General features: G+C 50.6%; 1 protein-coding gene across 5 annotated transcripts in view; it reads left to right on the top strand.

Moving 5' to 3' along the window:
* The window catches only part of CTNNA1 (catenin alpha 1), a 306,638-nt gene extending 291,890 nt beyond the window's left edge, over positions 1-14,748 (top strand). For all 5 annotated transcript variants that reach the window (XM_078067460.1, XM_078067463.1, XM_078067461.1 and 2 more), the window contains 7 exons: positions 3,802-4,002; positions 4,590-4,741; positions 9,381-9,491; positions 10,614-10,795; positions 10,913-11,018; positions 12,578-12,712; positions 13,526-14,748. In XM_078067460.1, the coding sequence (XP_077923586.1) occupies positions 3,802-4,002; positions 4,590-4,741; positions 9,381-9,491; positions 10,614-10,795; positions 10,913-11,018; positions 12,578-12,712; positions 13,526-13,813 (1,175 nt within the window). In that variant the 3' untranslated portion in view covers positions 13,814-14,748. The remainder of the gene's footprint in view (positions 1-3,801; positions 4,003-4,589; positions 4,742-9,380; positions 9,492-10,613; positions 10,796-10,912; positions 11,019-12,577; positions 12,713-13,525) is intronic.
* Positions 14,749-18,921: the final 4,173 nt, after the last annotated feature.

Genomic DNA, 18,921 nt, shown 5'->3' with positions numbered 1-18,921 from the left:
GACTTAGTAATCCTATTGCTAGAAATTTCCCCCAGGGGTATGTACCCACATGTTTGCCAAAATAGCTGTACAAGGATGTTCATGTCAACTAAAATGTCTAAGAGAAGACTAGATACGTAAATTATGGCCCCTACATCTATTCAGTAGGGTACTTTGCAGTCATCAAAAAGAATGAGATAGAGGGGTGGAGGCAGGCCTAGAAAGGTTTTCAAATGAAAAACATATAATAGTGTCCATAATACGACCCCTTGTTAGATAGACTGTTGTGTATGTGACTTTTTTCCTCTTAGAGGCACCTGTGATGTTGAACAGAGTGCTAATGGGGTACAGATTGGTGTGTCTACTCCTAGTGGACCCATGCTGAGTTTCCTTGGTGATTCAGGTAAAGCTAACATAATTTATGGTTTAGGTTAGCACAGGCACCTCCAGCCCTCCCTTGTTTGTACATGTCCAGTGGAAACTCATTTCTGCCTTAGGGCTGAAGTACAGCGAGCAGAGTTGGTGCTTGTGTCCTGGGTATGTGGTGGCCTCAGCTGGATGGGGCTTTCCTAGAGACAGCTGTTAGGGCCAGTAGAGACTATTACTTTAGTCAGCTTCCCGAAATAGAAGGCTTCCTTTGTTGCTAAAGCATGGCAAGCCCTTCCCTGGTTTAGGTTCATTGGAAGAAAGCCAGTGTGAATTCAAGAAAGTCAAAATTGATTTTTCAAAACATAGGTGTCTAGATGAAGGTTAACAAATCCTTGGTGGAAGTTTGGGCTACTTTGTCTAATGAACGAAAAAGAATGCCATGCTTCATTGATTCGAAGATGTGTTTCCTCCCCTGTACTAACAATCCTGAAACGAGGATGAATTTTAAAATCAACGACATACGGAAACATTGGTCCGTGGCTTAGTTCGCAATACTTTTTCCTTCCTTTTCTTCCTTTTATTTTCCTTTCCTTGGTGATACGAAATACAAATGTAAAATAGGTTTAGCAAAAGCAGCAGTTCTTAACCCACAGTATGGCGTGCAGGCTCAATACCAGTCTGTTCAGTTTACATTAATTATATAGAGAGTTTATATATAAAAGATGCTTCTGATGGGCTCCCCACCCATTTATTCTTTTTTTTTTAAGATTTTATTTATTTAATTGACAGGCACAGGAGAGAGGGAACACAAGCAGGGACAGCGGGAGAGAGAGAAGCAGGCTTCCCGCCGAGCAGGGAGCCCGATGCGGGGCTCGATCCCAGGACCCTGGGATCATGACCTGAGCCAAAGGCAGATGCTTAATGACTGAGCCACCCAGGCGCCCGCCCACCCGTTTATTCTTAACGATTGGTTCACATATCCTCCCTAAAATTTATGTAAAAAGTTTAATACATTTTCTCTGTTAATAGTACAGTGATGGAAACCCTAGCAAGTCCCCTCTAATTTTTGAATTAGGGTCTTCTTAGCTATACTGTGGTAATTCATTTTTCCTTTCTGTAATAGGAATTCATACTATATTTTGGCTTTCACTGGAAATAATTTATTTAAAGAAAAGAAAGAAAAATTCACAGCAAAATTAAGAGGAGGGTACAGAGATTTTCTCTCTCTCTGTAACCCCACACATGCACAGCTTCCCCCATCATCAGCATCCCCCATCATGGTGGCACATTTGTTACAGTTGATGAACCTGTACTACATTATCACCCAAAGTCCATCATGTACATTACTGTTCACTCTTGGTTGGTGTATCTTCCATGGGTTTGGACAAACGTATCCATCATTATAGTGCCATATACAGTATTCATTACCCTAAAAGGTCCTCTATGCTCTTCCTGTTCTTCCCTCCTCACTTCCAACTCCTGATATTTTTTACTGTCTCCATAGTTTTGTTGCCTTTTCCAGAATGTCATTTGGTTGGAATCATAGAGTGTGTAGCCTTTCAGATTGGCTTTTTTCATTTAATAATACACAGTGAAGGTTTCTCCATGTCTTTTCGTGGCTTCATAGCTCATTTCTTGTCAGTGCTGAATAATATCCCATGGTCTGGATTTACTTCATTTTTTCCATTCATCCACTGAAGTACATCTTGTTTGCTTTCAGCGGTTTGGCAATTATGAACAAAGCTGTCCTAAACATTCATGTGCAGGTTTTTCTGTGGATATAAGTTTTTAGCTCCTTTGAATAAATACCAAGGAGTGTAACTCCTGGATCACGTGGTCAGAGTGTGTTTAATTTTATAGGAAATGTGTTTTTACCAAACTTACTTTCAGTCCTTTCACATCATTACTTCTTCCTCATTGTGATTTTTTTTCATCTTACTCCATTTTGCCCGCAGTCTCTTGGGAAATAAAAAGAGGAGGGCTGTGGTTTCTCTTGGGGTCTGCAGGGGAACCTGAAGCCCAAAGGCAAGGCACTGTGGTGCTCTCTTCTTTGATAGATACACTAAGTACCACTTGCATCTGGCTCCCTTTGACATGAAAGGAAATAGCACCATGACCACTCTATTATTGGGAGTATCTAAAGAGGTCAAGCTTACTGTTATTTCCCTTCTAGACACTGTCACATAGAACTTGACTGAGTATGTTAGCAGACCCTGCGAGGGGAAGGGGAATGGCTTCTGGAAGTGGGTTAAATCAGGAGGCAGTGCAGAATAATGACATGTCAATGCATAAGATGACCAGATATGTTTCTTAAACAGATTATGTTTACCCTGGTTGTTCTAGCTCTTCCAGAAAAACTAGGACCTTTAATCTTTCACTATTGTACCAGGTATTCTTTTGGCTTAAGTGAGTGAACATGTCTTCTACAAGTCCTTAAATGTCTTGAAGAGCTCCTTTCTGAGCAGGAAGGCATTGGCCAAATGATGACACAGGGTCTTTCCTTTATGTCACTCTCCCACCTACCCCACAGAGTCTGAGCAGCCCTGTCATTTGGGCTGTCTGCTGGTGGTCTCTGCATTTCTGGGTGAGAACATTCCCTTTACCATTCTGGGTCGGCCGTTTCAGATTGACATCATCCATTTTAATGGCTATATAGTACCCATATTTTATCCCTACTCTGCTCTTGGACATTTTGGTTCCACTTTGCTGTTAATTATAGATGAAGCTGAGGCTAACTCCTTATTCTGGGGTTCCCAGAATCCAGTGTCAAGCATTTTGCTTTGAGGAAAAATAGTTTTGGTTGGTCCTCCAAATCCAGTTCGAAAACTAGTAGGAGCCACCTGTCAACACAATTCAAGGGTTTTTGCAAATACCACAGCAGTTCTACAGGCACCTGTGAGAGGATCACTAAATGTTTTGCCTCAGGTGGGCTCCCTCGGTGACCTCCAGAGGAGGATTCATTCTGCTTTCCAGCACCTTCTATCCCAGAGCTGTCCTGGCTTCTTGGCAAATTGTCCGAATACCATTGGCATCTACTGGAGGGAGGGGCAAGGGACTGGAAGGATAGAGACTTCTAGTGAACCCTTTCTTCTATTTTAGACTTTGTTTTGGACATAAGGTCAGTGGGATTATTTAAAGAAAAGAGAAGTTATTAAGGTTTCTGTGATCTGAATTTTCTGCCTGGCTTACAGAACAATTGTGCCTTAAAGATCTCAGTTGATCTCTCCCACTTTCTGTAAACCTGGAATTGAAGATTATTATTCTTGGAGGTGATTACAGGTTGAATTTCTGTGGGACAGTTAATCCAGCGGGGAGTCTGGTCTCTTCAGCGAAATGATACACGGGGAACTTTGGCATGCAATGAGTACTCAGTGAGCGACAGGTGCCAGCCTGCAGTTGTCCCCTTCTAGTGGAATGCCTTCTCCCTCATTCAGCTTTTTGTTCGTTCTTCAGAGAATCACATTTTGGAAGATGTGAACAAATGCGTCATTGCTCTCCAAGAGAAAGATGTGGATGGGCTGGACCGCACAGCTGGTGCGATTCGAGGCCGGGCTGCTCGGGTCATTCATGTAGTCACCTCAGAGATGGACAACTATGAGCCAGGGGTCTACACAGAGAAGGTGCTGGAAGCCACAAAGCTGCTCTCCAACACAGGTTCGGGGACTCCCTCCCTTTATGGTGCTCCCCACGCATAGATGGCCTGGGTGGGCTGGGCCGCCCTGCGAGTCCAGGCCCTGTGGTTAGGAAGGGCAAGATCAGGATGCAGCTCAGGTCTTCACACGACATGTCTGGGTCGAACATCAGGCTTTGAGAAGTTGATCTGCCAAATTAAGTGTTTTCACCTTTCTTTCACGTGTCCCACAGCTAATGATGTGAATAGTTCTGAACATACTATTTAAGATGACCCTCTGAGTTGAGTTTCTTGTTAGTGAATAAATACTGAATTAAGCAGGGGGGGTCCTGTTCTTAAGCAAGGCCTCCAGTTTATCTCACTTCAGTGGCTCACCCATCCAAATCTGATACTGCAAAATCTGGTCAAAGAGACAAAGATGATGTGAGTCTTGGTAAAATATGGCATTTAATTTATTTCAACCATAACTGCTTCTCACATAGGTGGAGGCAGAGGCTCTTCATCATACACCTTGCCGCCTCATGTCTCCCTGAGGGATTTAGGGAGGGCTGGTGGTAGAACAATGATGTCTGCCAGGCCAGCAGGGTCTGCCCTGCCTCTTTCTCCACAGTCATGCCGCGTTTTACGGAGCAAGTGGAGGCGGCCGTGGAAGCCCTCAGCTCGGACCCCGCCCAGCCCATGGATGAGAATGAGTTTATCGATGCCTCCCGCCTGGTGTACGATGGCATCCGGGACATCAGGAAAGCGGTGTTGATGATAAGGGTGAGTAACTGCATTTCAGACGTTGTAACAGCTTCTTGCTTATCGTTCGCTACACTTGAGCAGTGCATCATTCTGGAACTCAGCAGATGCGGTGGCAGTATATTAAAACCATGAATCTAAAAGCTGTTAAAATGAGATATATTTAATTATGTTGTCTAAATGACTTTTAGTCGCAAGTTAGAGCCCAAACTTGGGCCAAGAAGGGCAGCTAGTGTGAGTTGGCTTTGAGGATTTAGTTTCAGGCATACAGTCCCCGCAGATAGGAGGCTTCTGGTAAGTTAGAGGGAAACTACACAGAGTGAAGCCTCTTTGGTTGAGTATTTCCTTAATGCAGGTTGAAGTTATCTTTCACATAGAATCCCGCTGTCCTTGAAGGAGTGATGGGAGGCAGGAGCCTCCTGGGGCCTCAGTGCATTCGTGGGGGGGATGCGGGCCTGTGGCGGCCACTGCTGATGCTCCCCAGAAGTGCCGCCTGCCCTGGGCCCCATTGGACCCATTTGCTCTGAGAACACAGCAGTTCTTACCAGGTGAGGGAAAGGCCACCACCCCCTCCTTGTTGGCATAAACACAGGCGTTTTGAGAAACTACTAACCCCTCTGTAATACGGGGCAGGGTCTCACAGCTGTCTTGCCCTAACGTTTCATCTCTCACATGCTGTGCTGAGGATGAGCTCGTTGCTCTGGAAGCTGAGAGCAGGGAGTGTGAGTCCCTCTCCCCAGGGACCCCCGGGGGTCCCGCAAGCCTGGGCCAGGCCCCGCTCTCGCTGCAGAGCCGTGGTTGCCCTGTGGGGCCTGCCTGCTGCCCAGATAGCGGCCGGGCTGTGCTGTCCGGCCAGTAGGCTCAGGGGGCTTTCGTTTACTTTCATGGTTTGCTAGTTGAACCTCTCAAGGTCGGCAGGGATCCTGTCCCACATTTTGTCTTCTCAGCTTGGCACCCTGCAGAACCCAGCCAGATAGTTAGCTGGAAGGAGAGGCATTTCTAAGGCCGTTGCGTGAGGCTGGACCCGTTTCGTACGCAGTGTAGAAATGCTTGGGCAAGACCACCGCTGCTCCTCCCTGGGGCTGAGGAGGACAGCCAGGTGTTGCTGGATCTCCCGGCCAGCTGCTGGCTGTTGCTGCTGCCTCCTGGTCCCTGGGACGTGTCGGGGGCGGGGGGCAGGGGGTTGTTTTGCTTTCTCCATCCCTTCATACCTGTGCCCCAAGAAGAAACCTGGCCTGGCTGAATGACAGGTTAAACCCAGCAGCCATATCTCAGTGGTGTGAAGGGATCGGTCCCACCAACCACTGGTAAGGAACACAGCCCTATTTTTCCAGACTTCGTTTTCACACTGACAGATACCTAGAAATAGAATAAAAGGAACCTCAGTGATAAAGGGGAGTCATTGGTGTCTGAAGTTAACGTTTTGAGGGGTTTAAGTGCGTGGATACTGCAGACATGCGAGGAAATGCGTGCAGATCCTCAAGTGCTGTTGGGGGAAAGCAGGTCCTGGGAGCAGGCAGGCCTCCTGGGCCCCTCTTCCAGCTCTCGGACTGTAGGCAGGTTCCCTCATCTCTCTCATCTTCTCTTAAAAACAGAGGTACTGGTGGTTTTAACGAGCTGTACTGTAGGTGATGTGCCCCGCACAGGGCCGGGCCATGCAGGAGCTGTGCTGGGACACGAGGATGGCAGCGGCCTGGCAGGGGCACGGGGATGGGGCCTTGGGTGGCAGAGGCGTGGGCCGCCAGGAGCGCTGGAGCCAGGGCGAGGTGGAGGCCTGTAAAGCAGCCAGGCGGCAGGCCCTCGCCTTGAGCTCCGTTGCTGTTTCTAATTCAAGAATCCTTCCAACCCCAGGAACTCTTAAGCTGCTTGCTGTCCCGTTCTCCTCCACCTCAGCCTCCCTTCGTAGTCACGTAGTTCTTGTCATTACCAGTGTCACGTGTCCCTTTCAGCAGCTCCCGCTCTCCAGGACTATGACAACCCTGAGGCTTCCTCCCTCGTCACCCTCACTCGGCCTCTCTGGTCTTTGCTTCACTCCTTTTCTAGCTTTGCGTCTCTCGTTAGTCCATAGACTCTCCTTTGCCCCATTTCACTTCCTTATGTTGCCTCACACGGTCCAGTCCTCGTGGAATCCGCCTTCGGCTGAGCCTGGTGGAGTGCTGGCAGCCGCCTCTCGGGGGGTCCTGGAACCGGCCAGCATTGCCCCCCAACCTTAGCACCTAGGGAGGTTTCAGACCTTCCTACTCGCCTCCCGCGTGGCCTGCTGCTATCTCTCTGTGGCGCGGAGGTGGTCTGGACATCCGGCCTGCCCCCTGCCTTGTCTGTGCACGGGGACTCTGCTTTCCCCTCTCTCCGTGGATGTCCCAGTGCTCCGAAGACTGTCCTCTGGCTCCTCTCCCCAGGCGTGTCGCATGACGGCATTTCTCCCCTCTTCAGGAAAACCTCTTGGTGTCCCCCTCCTTCTTAGTCTGCTTTGCTGCTTTGTGCTCATCTCTTCAGCTTCTGACCAGTGCACTGCACGCCTGGTAGCAAAGTTCTCGAACTCTTCTCTGACTGTCCTCATTCCCTTGGTGGATAAGACATGAGGGTGACTCTCCTGAGTTCACACACACCTGCTCCCTCTTGCCGCTCTATTATCTAACAGGCACCTCCTGATCTTTCACCCCCACCCTGTGCCGCCCGGTCTTACGTGTTAGTTGCTGGCAGCCTACCTTCCACTTGCTCAGGCCCAACCTCACATTCACTCTTGCTTGCTCTTTTGGTCTCCTGCCCCACATCTGATCTATCAATCAGCAAATCCTGTCAGACCTACCTTCACGGTACAGAGCACATCTGAACACTGGTCCCACTCTAGGCCAGGCCGCTGACATCACTCACCTGGATTCATGCAGCCGCTTCCCTGTTCTCGTCCCTTGATCCCTGCAGTCTCCCTGTCCACAGATCAGCCCAAGTGATCCTTTTAAGCTTCGGTTAGATCATGTTACCCACTGCTCCACGCCGTCCGCAGGCTGTGTGGGGCGCCAGTCCTTACACTGGCCCACAGGCCTTCTAGGACCTCACCGCCTGCTGCTCTCCGGGGGCTCCTGTTGACAGGAGTGGACCTGTGACATGCGGGCAGTGAGCTGAGTCCCTCTGCCGTGGCCTCCTTGCTCCTCTAATTGCCCCGGCAAGTTCCTCCCTCTGGGCCTTGGTTCTGGTGACCCCATCTGGCTAGAACACTCCTCCCTTAGGTCCTCCCATATAACCCTCAGTGCTTGATTGATTTTAATCACTTTCTGATGTGATAAAATTCACTTTTTCATTTTGTTTCTTGTCATTTTTCCCATTAGTATATAGGTAAGAGCAGGGATATTGCTGTGTGTTAGTCATTTTGTACCTCCAGGGCCCAGAACAGTACTTGGCACACAGATACTCAGCAAGAATGAAAGAAGAGGAGGTACTGGGTTTTCTTGGCAAGAACAGTTCTTGGGTCTCTGTTGGACTAGCGAGGGTGGTACAGAAGCAGAGTTCTTATCAGGAGGCACTTCTTTGAGAAAAATCCTCCACAGGTGTCTGTGACCCTAGGATTTAAAATGGCCAGTGGTGGTGTAGTATTTGATGTTGCCAAGTCCGAGACTCCAGGATCTTCCATTCATGTGTTCCTTATGGCTTGCTGGTGTGACCCCCGCTGTCCTTACCTCATCTCATTGAGGGACAGGCTTGGCCTTTGCCTGTGTACAAACCCAAGATAGTCTGGGCCTGGCCAGATGCTTCCTCACACGTCCTCTCATTGAGGCCTCACAGAGAGCCCTTGGGCTGGGCTTGGATTAGGTCCTGGTGCGGGTGAGGGACTCGCCTCACTGCCCTCCTGTCACAGACTGGCCAGCTGGGCCAAGAGCCAACCCCAGCTGTTCCGCCTGCTGCCCTGTTACTGATAACTTCCAGAAGACAACATTATGTTTCAAGTCAGCAGCTAATCATGAGAGGCTGGAGGTTGTGCAAAATAGGAATTTTATTTCGTAATTAAAGCAAAGAGCTAGGACTGGTAATCAGGGTCTTTGGTACATACTCAGACTTTACCTGCCATATTCTTTTTGCATTCATAAAAGTAAATATAATATGGATTTCTATCCATAAAAATCCATTACCTATTTGTACTCCTCAAAGCAGTATCCTAAGAGAAAGCCCAGTATTATGTAATTCATTAATTTTCTTTTTGCCATCAAGTGGGAAGGTTATGAGAACCTGCTTAATGTTGGATAAAATATTTCCCTTTTTAATACAGTGTGTTTCCTACCCAGGATAATCCTCACCTTTGTGTTAGGATACAGGTGTTAGAGGAGTACATGATTTCAAAGAGAGTCTTGACTCTAGTGGAAGTTGAAGCCCCAGCCCCCATAGAGAAACTCCTCGATCCTTTGGGAAGTGTTGATGTGGTGCCTTTGCCCAGTGTTTGTTGGATGGGCCACCCCACGTGTGCATCAGTGAGGCGGGGTCACTGAAGAGTGGTCACTGCTCTTCACCCAAATGTATCCGCTAAGTAGATGAATAATGAATGATTTTAACTTCATTCCCCAGAACTGTTTAGAACATGGCACATGAAAATCCAGAATTTTGGGTGTTCATACATTGGGCCCAGGGGCCCGGGGTTGTATCTGACTTGTGATCTCTGTGTTGGTTGTAGACCCCCGAGGAACTGGATGACTCTGACTTCGAGACGGAGGACTTCGATGTCAGAAGTAGGACAAGCGTCCAGACAGAAGATGATCAGCTGATAGCTGGCCAAAGTGCCCGGGTAGGGGACATGTTTGACTTCACTTTGCAGCCCTTCCGTGTGACTCCGGGAACTTGGCTTTTTATTTTCTAGGAAAATGCTCTCGATATTGAGAACACCATTTTCCCACTCTTTTCTCTGGCAGCAGGACTGAGGTTAACCTCAGTTGTGGCACATGCTAGCCAGTTGTCTGTTCCTCCAGAATGCCTCCTCAGCTGGGAGCAGGGCAGGAACAAGCCCTCTGCCTCAGCTGGGCCCTGGGGCTTTGGTTGATGACAGAGCCCTGCATCGGGAAGGCCCTAGCATCCAGTCAATGCAGTGTTTGTTAAAAGGATTGTGAAATTCGAAAAAGATTGCTGTCTTTGCCCATCTCAATGATACCATGGGTATGAGCTATTTAATTATTCATGGGTTAAAAAAAAAAATAACTGGTACATTCAAGAAAATCATTCAGAGCCATTGCATTCATTTGAGTCATTAAATCTTCAATCAATAGCGTTTATGTTTTTGGGAGCATGCCAAGAAATATTTCTGTGGAGTCTTTTTCCACTCCTTAGAAATCATTTTGAACAGCGAATGCATCATTGCTTTGGGCCCCACTCCATCAAGAGCACTTGGGGAAGCCGAGTGGGGAGCAGCTCAAGGCTTGGAGTCCGTGGGCCTTGAGGTGGGCACCAGGCCTCCAGGTGCTGCTTTGATAGTTTTAATGCCATGTCAAGTAGCTGAAAGTAGAAGCCACAGGAAATGCCCACACAAGGCCCACCAGGGAAAGGGTTCCATGCATCAGCACCTTCTCTTATGTCCTCTCCCCACGGCAGCAGGCAGAGGATGAATTTACAAAAAAATTAAGTAGCTTGTGTTCCTGTACAGGTGTGATCTGGAAGCTTCCATGCTTAGCTTTCTATCCCTCACACTGTATTTGCCTCCACACTACAACTTGTTCTTGAAAGTGGGTCGGAAATTCAGGCTGCTGTAAACCTCTGCTCAAAATGAGAAGAAATGGACCTTATTAGGCAAAACGAAACCTATTAAAGCATTATCCTACCTATGTCATAGATTGCTTGGTAGAAATACTCTGGGCTAATGCACTGTGAGAACTTCATCTTCTCTTTATGTAAGAGCTTTCTGTGCTTCTCATTCCAGGCGATCATGGCTCAGCTTCCCCAGGAGCAAAAAGCAAAGATTGCAGAACAGGTGGCCAGCTTCCAGGAAGAAAAGAGCAAGCTGGATGCCGAAGTGTCCAAGTGGGACGACAGTGGTAATGACATCATCGTGCTGGCCAAGCAGATGTGCATGATTATGATGGAGATGACAGACTTCACCCGGTGAGCTGCCCCTGCCCCCACCACGTGTGCAGAGGGCGACCCTGTACTGCTTTGCAGGCCTCTTCCTTTTCTGTCCATCTCCAGCTACGTACGACGATCCTTGTTCTCTCTTGTCAGAGGTAAAGGACCGCTCAAAAATACATCAGACGTGATCAGTGCTGCCAAGAAAATTGCGGAGGCCGGATCCAGGATGGATAAGCTTGGCCGGACCATTGCAGACCACGTGAGTGAGAGGCTTGCTACGTGGGTTTCTTTGGGGAGCCCAGTGCGGTCCATTCCAAGGTGGTGACTATTATTTTTCTGGGGACACAGCACTCTTCTCATCTCCAACCTTGTGCTTAACTCGTCAGCCTGCCTGATTAGAGATTTGTAAGGATTTCTGAATTCCTCTTTTTCTTTGACAAGCGTTAGGAGCCAGGCCCAGTTTGCGTTAGAGCACCTCTCTGGAGCAGGTGCGTGTGTCCTGCCATCCTCTGTGGTGGCGGCTCGTCAGCCACTCCTGTGGGCCGCTGCTTGTTCTCTCCCCGTATGCTGCAGACCTTCAGATCCAGCCAGGACCTGCCTCTGCGGATCCTCACACACTGGAACTAGGGGTAGAAGGGCATCTCGTGGGTGTATTTCGCCTAAGAATTAGGAGTCCCACGCTAGTGCTTTGGAAAGTGGATGTGCTCCGCTGGGGACAGATGCGTCTGTCCCCTGTGCTGCGTGTTCTCAGGCACCCAGCCTTCACCCCTTTGCTTCCATATGCATCTCTCAACAAAGGTGGTTCCTATCTCCTGGCAACTTTACAGTACATTTCCCCTGATGCTCTAAGATTTATTATCGGAGCCCCTGTTGCCCATTAGAGTTTTTCCCTGCAGGTCCAACCTCGCAGTCCCCTCCTTGCCCTGAAGGATCCAGGCTGCAGGACAAGTAGCAGTGGCTCCTCACCACTCAAGCCAAAGATTTAGAAGTCGTTTTTGACTCCCCTCTTTGCAGTCCAGGATGAAGCCCCGGTATATCTGCCAGCCACAGTCAGCTTGACACCATCCAGTCTTTTCCTCTCTGCAGCCACCAGCTCAGGCCAGGCCTCCCCAGCCCAGGCCTAGACGGCGGTGGCCTCTCCTCCCCCGTCCTGCCTTCCACTCCACACAGCCCACGGCCGCCAGCTCGGTCTTAATGCGCAGATCGGAGGTGGCTCTGCAGTTCTTCACTAGCTTCTTAGCACAACATTCGGAAGCTCCAGCATGCCCTACAGGCCTCCGTTTAGGCCACCCTCAAACTCACTCAGTGCACTCCAGCCCCACAGGAGGGAAGTGTTTGCTGTAAACACTTGAGAGAGGTGCTCTATTTCATTGTTGGTGGGGAGCTTCCTAAGCCACCCTCAGCTTCGGCAACAGGACAGGAACGGGGCTGCCCTTAGTTTCCCTGAGGCTGGTCAAGACCTCACGGTCCCTGGGTGTTCTTTTCCTTGGCTTCGGTTTACTCGCTCATGAACAGCTCCTTTTATGCTATGTTTAGGAGCACGTAAAGTGTCTGTGAGCAGAAGAGCACTTGGATGGTTATTATGTAGCTCAAAGCACTCTCCCTTCTCTCCAGAACCAGGCTCTTACTGAGGCTTTTTCTCCCATTGAGGGACATGGGCCCCAGCAGAGCCGCCTAGGGCCGGAGTGCCGCCAGTAACTGGTAACTGCCCTCCCCTGCCCTTCGCGGGCACTGAGGCGTGCCCCGCTAGCCCGGGGGGTCGGCTGTGTTGGGGCCAGGCCTGGGGTGCTGGGTGCTGAACCGCTGCTCCCCCGTCAGTGCCCAGACTCAGCCTGCAAGCAGGACCTGCTGGCCTACCTGCAGCGGATCGCCCTCTACTGCCACCAGCTCAACATCTGCAGCAAAGTCAAGGCAGAGGTGCAGAATCTAGGTGGGGAGCTCGTCGTCTCGGGGGTAAGTTTTATCCATGAAAAGAAGTGATTTTCCAAAATGAATGTAGCCTTTTGTCCGCGTACATTCCTTACCTGCCCTGAAACCAGGAAAGTGCGCTGTGGAAAAACCACAGGTTTCTTCTCCGTCCTCGGCGCGCACGGGCTGCACGTCGGCAGCGCCCTGATGAACCGCAGTACCTGGTGACGGCCAGGAGCCATTACCGGGCTGGCCTCTGGCTGGGAAAAAGTAGTTTTATCTTTCCTGTTGTTCTTCCCCCAGAGAGGAATTGAACCTGTTCAAAAATTACAAAGATAACATAGCCAGGCTTTGTCAGACCTCCTCCACCCTTCACGGAGTGCTCGAGGGGTATCTCTTCCCTGGTTTGTTTCCTGTGCCACGGTTCGGACCCCTCGTCACGTTGGGTTGGGGAGAGCGGATTTCTTGCTTGGCCTGCTGGGCTCCACGGATTCCCTGTAACTTCTGCTCATCTCAGGGGATTTCCTTTCAGAGAACTCCGTGGTATGCGCGACATACTGATGGCCCCGGGTCATGACAAAGGCGGTGGGTTTCTGTCTAGGACGCCGCCTCGTCCCTGCTGGTGGTTACAGCTCCGCGGTCACTCACAGATCCTCCTCTGGGTTTTGAGCCTGAATCAAGATTTGTGGAGGGGTGCGGACGGGCAAGGTGATGGTGCCTTGTGTTTTTGGTACTACTCCTTCTACTTCTAAGTATCTGAAACAGGCATTTTCAGCTTTCTTGGATAAGGTCAGTAACCATTGGGAGAGCTACTGCCCAGGCCCCTGTGGTCCTCACTGCCCTGTCTGTGCCTCTCAGGTGGACAGCGCCATGTCCCTGATCCAGGCCGCCAAGAACTTGATGAATGCGGTGGTGCAGACGGTGAAGGCGTCCTACGTGGCCTCCACCAAATATCAGAAGTCTCAGGGCATGGCTTCCCTCAACCTCCCGGCTGTGTCGTGGAAGATGAAGGCACCTGAGAAAAAGCCCTTGGTGAAGAGAGAGAAGCAGGATGAGACCCAGACCAAGATTAAACGGGCATCTCAGAAGAAGCACGTGAACCCTGTGCAGGCCCTTAGCGAGTTCAAAGCCATGGACAGCATCTAGGGCCGCCCTGCCCCCACCTATTGGGGCTTCTAAAGATTGGTCACTGCTCTTCACCCAAATGTATCCGCTAAGTAGAACAGTGATGTTAGATTCCACAGGGACGTAGGCAGATTTTAAACCTGTCCAGGTGGTGAATTTGGCAAGGACATACTTGTGTTTAGATTGGTCAAAAATCCTTTTGGAATTCAGAAACACATTTCTAGCTATATTTTTGTAAGCTTAAATAAAAAAAATAATTTCATAACCAAAGAGAAACCCACATTAACTTGTTAGTGACACTCTTGAGCGAGTTCACAGTGTGGCATTAGGGGCTGAGAGGAGGGGATCGGAGTCCACCTTGGCTAGGGAGGCAGCTTCCACCAGCCCTGGGTTCTGGGGGGGGGGGGGGGTTTGGCTGGTGTCACATGACCATAGATGTTCCTGAGGAAGCTACCTATGCATCTTAGGAAGCTGTGCCTGGAGAAGGGACATTCTCAGAAAGGTCTTGGAGGGACAAACCACACGAGGCTCAGTAAAACATAATGCATCATGAAGAAAACTGATTACTCTCTTTATGACACGAAATGAGAATTTTAATGCCTGGTTACAATTACTAATGTACTCTGCTGCAGGTCATTAATAAAGTTGCTTTTTTCAGGCTAGAATGTTGTGATGCCCTAATCAGAACATGCTTTTTTCCCTTTCCTCAGCTTCAAATGCAAATTCATCTTGGGCTCACTTCTAATAATTGCAGTGTTTCCTGCCTTGGGCTTTGCAACAGAAGCCTGACAAAATAGTGTTTGCTTAGGCAATAATAATTTTAGACTTTACCTTATTTGTGATTACTATAGCGATTACTATAGCTACAAGGTATAATTTTACTGTCTTATTTAAATTTTATGAATTTGAATGTTTTTTACACTAACTTTTCCCAATAAAGTCCACTATGAAACCAAGTCTGAGAGGCCAAGGTCTTGTCTTTGCCTTCTAGTGGAGTCGGGTTTTACATTAAACATCTCTTGGGATTTGCCCACAGCATCTGTGGTGCCCTGGGCCCTCGCCGTGTCCCTCTGCCCCAGGGACAGCATCGCCCAGCCGGAAACACACACTGTCTGTGGCTCCAGGCTGAGAACTGCATGGCCTTGGAGCCTCTGTGCCAGCGCCCCCGGAGGGCCTCACCCTCCTCGGGAACTCCCATTTGGAGCTTCAGGTGGTCAGAACCTTGGAGGCATCCGTGATGTCTCCGTGGGTGTCTCCCCCTCTCTTCTGAATCGTCCTACCAGCTTACAACTGTGCCTTAAACATAAAAGCCCCCCTTAACCTCATGTCCCTGCCCAGTACACATCCCCTCCCGAAGCACAGGGCCCCAAAGAGACCAATACAGTCCTTGTGTCCTCCTCCTCACTTCCATTTTGGTCAGCCGTGTCCCGGCCACTCGGCTGCCGTCCGCCCCACCACCAAGTAGCGTGGCTGTTCGTCTCATCAGCCTCACCATACAGGTGGCCCAGGTGAACACTCCCTCTCTACCCCAGCCTTCTTCCCAGAGTCCTTCCTTACCGTGTGCTCCTTCTCTTCCTGGCTGTGCGGCCCCAGGGCTCTAACTGGGCTGCTTCTCTCTCTCTGGCTCTGCTCATTCTTCAGATCTTAGCCAGACTCCTGGCTTTAAATACCGTCCAAATGCTGATTTCTCTCAGAACTTCATTCTGTCTGCCTCCTGAATTCTCCACTTGGATGTCTTAATCAGCATCTCAAACTTGAGCTGTCCAGTTTCCTTAAAATGTAGGTGGGTCCAACTACTCATCGCCTCTGTTGATTATTACCTGGTCTAAGACATCATGACAGTGTTAATTTATTTCTGTGTAACAGATTGCCCCACAACTTAGCAGCTAGAGGAACAAACACTCATTACCACAGTTTCTGAAGATAAGAATCCAGGAGCAGCTCAGTGGGAGGCTCTGACTTGGGGTCTCATGGGGCTGCAGGGTCTGAGGCCTTGATGGGCTGGGGGATCTGCTTCTGAGCTTCTTCACGTGGCTGTTGGCAGAAGGCCTCGGCTCCCTGCCTCGTGGGCCTTTCCATAGAGCAGCTCAAACATGGTAACTAGCTTCCCCCAGAGGGAATGATCCAGAGAGATTGGCAGCCGGAAAAGATAACAGCAACCAGATGGAAGCTACATGGTTTTTGTTTTTTTTTTTAAAAAAACCTGATCTCAAAAAAAGTGATAAATCACTTCCGCCATACTGTTGGTCACACCAACCCCCCCACCACAGTCCTGTGCACCCCGACCACTGCAGTGACTCCCCACCAGGCTTCCCCAGTCATCCTGTTCCCTCACTCCACTCCCCACGGCAGTCACAGGAACCCCGATAAACAGGTCTGATAGTGTCATTCTCTTACCTCAATCCTTCCAGAGGCTTCCATCTCCTAGTAAAAGTCCTCAGTGATGGGACTGCTCTCACGCCCAGCCGGCCGCTCCTGCTGCCTGCAGGTCACGCTCCCCAGAGATCTCCCTGTGCCTCCTCAGGGTCTCCCCTTCAGGTATCCCGTGAAAAGTTCTCTAACCCGAAACCCCCTCCCTGATAAATCCATACCCTGCCCTCTCTTTCTCCACAGTGTATGTGTCCATGCGGGTGGGGAATCTGTTTTGTTCCTCACTGACTTTCCAAGGCCCTGGCCACGGAGTGAGCAGCAGCCCCAGGACGTCCAGCGGGGCTGAGTCCACGAGGCACTGGCCTCCCTGGCTCAGCCCCTCCCCTGGCGAACTCAGGATCCGCACGGACGCTTGGGCCATTCTCATGGCTTCTGTTGCCATCAGTTGGTCTCACCCCACAACTGTCTTCCACCCTGAGCTCTGGATCCACATCTGCCCCCAGTTTCATCACCTGACCTGCCATCTGTCCTACAGCCCCGCCTCCAGCAGAGGCCAAGTCCCCAGCCCTCACTTGGACTGACTGTTGCAAAGCTTCCGAAACTGGCCTACCTCAGCCCCCAGCATCTATTACCCAGTTTCACCTAGTAGCAAAGGAATCTTCTGGAAATACCTCCTAGAGAGTCAAGTCTGCATCAGGCCCTGTCTGGGACCACCCACCTCACCTGCTGGCAGGTGGGTCTGGAAGGCCTGGCACTGTGACCCTCTGCACCCGAACTGCCTCCTGGCAGTGGTTCCTGGGACACCCCTGTGCTCTCCCTGTGACCCATCACGAGTGGGTCTGGATCATCCTTGGCCATATCGTCGTCCCAATGTTAATACCATTACTTAAAAAGATGAACTTGTTCAATCCTCCTCCTCAGCAATATCCGAAATCATGGTCATGTGCTCCTTCTATTTCTTCTAGTACACATTCAGGTAACATTCTAATAAATGTTCATGTGTATCATTCCTGTACCACAGTGGGAAGTACTGGCCCACAGCCTCCCTCCCTCCCCCGGGCCTCGGCCCGGCCCTCCGCCACGGCACACAGTAGCCCGGCGCTCGCCCTCACGGGGTGGCCCTCATGCGGCCGCCCTGCGTTCCGCTGGGGAACAGTGTTGGGCTTGTTCACCCTATTGCCCAGCAAAGGGCTTGGCACGTGCTTGAGAAATGTTGAACCGTTCATCAATGCAAACCAATCTAGCAGAAGATACTAGAAGGCACAGAGCAGGCAAGTGAGGAGGCACCAGAGGTACCTGCCCAGAAATCCCGAAATCCTCCATCCTCCTCAGAGACCACGGTCTAAAGCTGCACAGCCGGGCTGACCGCGAGGGAGACTTACCCCACCTTGTCCTTGGGGGTATTCCCTCCCCTCCTTTGCCACAAAAACGGTTTGCCCTCAGCATGCTTCTCAGACAAGGCAGACATGACCCTCAGTGTCACCTCCCTCAGGTGAGGCCCGGCCAGCTCCCTTCCTGACGGCGCCTCACCAGCCCGGCCACTACCTGCCCGTGGGCACTGCAGAGCCTGGCTCCCTCTGCTCGCCGGCAGCAGCTGCCCTCCTCCTTCCCCTGCTGACCACCCAGCAGCGCCCCCCAGGGTCCCCAGACAGACACCTCAGAGACCCCACCTCACCTCTGCAGCCTTAATCCTCGCCACTGAATGCTTCCCCCCACCGCCCAAGGAAGAGAGAAGGAGCAGCCACGGAGCAGCCACGTACCGGGCATGCGGCCCAGAGCCTGTCAGGCCTTCACCCGCCCTGCCCCCCACCTCATCCTAACAACCTGTGACGACTGGTGCCATTACTGCCCCTCTGACCTTAGAGCTGAGGGGACTGAGTCACAGAGGTGAAGCCAGTCCCCTGAGTCCACAACTGGCAAGGGGCCCAGCGCCCCTCCCAGCTTCAAGACCTGGTCTCTCTAAAGCCTCAGATGACCATCCCTTCTGGGCCACAGAGGGCAGGGCAGGGGCCTGTCCCCCAGCCTTCCTCCCAGGACACTGCCTCATCCCTGTGCCCGGTCCTCGGGGCTCTCCAGGCCCCTGGCCTGCTCAAGGGCTGTACTCAACACTCCCTTCTAGTTCCTGCCTCCCAGGTTCTCCTTCCTCCCCCATCTTTCTCGGCAGCAGACAAAACATGTTCTCATAGGTTCCAAAGTTTAAAACCAAGGACAATACAAAGAGCTGCCCTTGAGTCCTGTCTCCTCCCCCTTGCACAGAACTCCTCAGATGAGCCTTCACGCCCACTGCCGGCCCTTCTCCCCAGCACACCATTCTGTCCATTCCTCCTCTTTAGTAGCATGTGATGCTGGGAGCCACTCCGTCCCCCGCAGCCCCCGGTATCCCACACCCATCCCTGATCTCTGCCCCTCATCTCCTCTCCCAGCTCCTTCTCCTCTTGACCTCTAATGCTGAGGCAACCAGATCTCACACCTTGGTCCTGTGGTATGCTGCCAAATGCTTAACAACCGGCTTCCCGGGGCGGAGGGGAGGGGCTGCATATGCGTACATACATTTGTTTATTACACATTCCACTCCTGCAAAGGATTTGTAGTACATAATTCACAATTAACCAAGTATGCAGTACTCTACTATAAATTCATACAGCCAACTGATTCTCACGAAAGGCTTTCACTGATTTCTGCTGAAATTGCATCCATGGCCAACCTATGTTTGCAACTGACCAATAAGTCTAGTTCTGACATCAAAGTTGGGTGCTATT

Source organism: Halichoerus grypus, chromosome 2, assembly GCF_964656455.1.
Source record: "Halichoerus grypus chromosome 2, mHalGry1.hap1.1, whole genome shotgun sequence".
Taxonomy (NCBI): domain Eukaryota; kingdom Metazoa; phylum Chordata; class Mammalia; order Carnivora; family Phocidae; genus Halichoerus; species Halichoerus grypus.
Note: the sequence above shows the minus strand (reverse complement) of the source record. Positions and strands in the feature narration are given on the sequence as shown.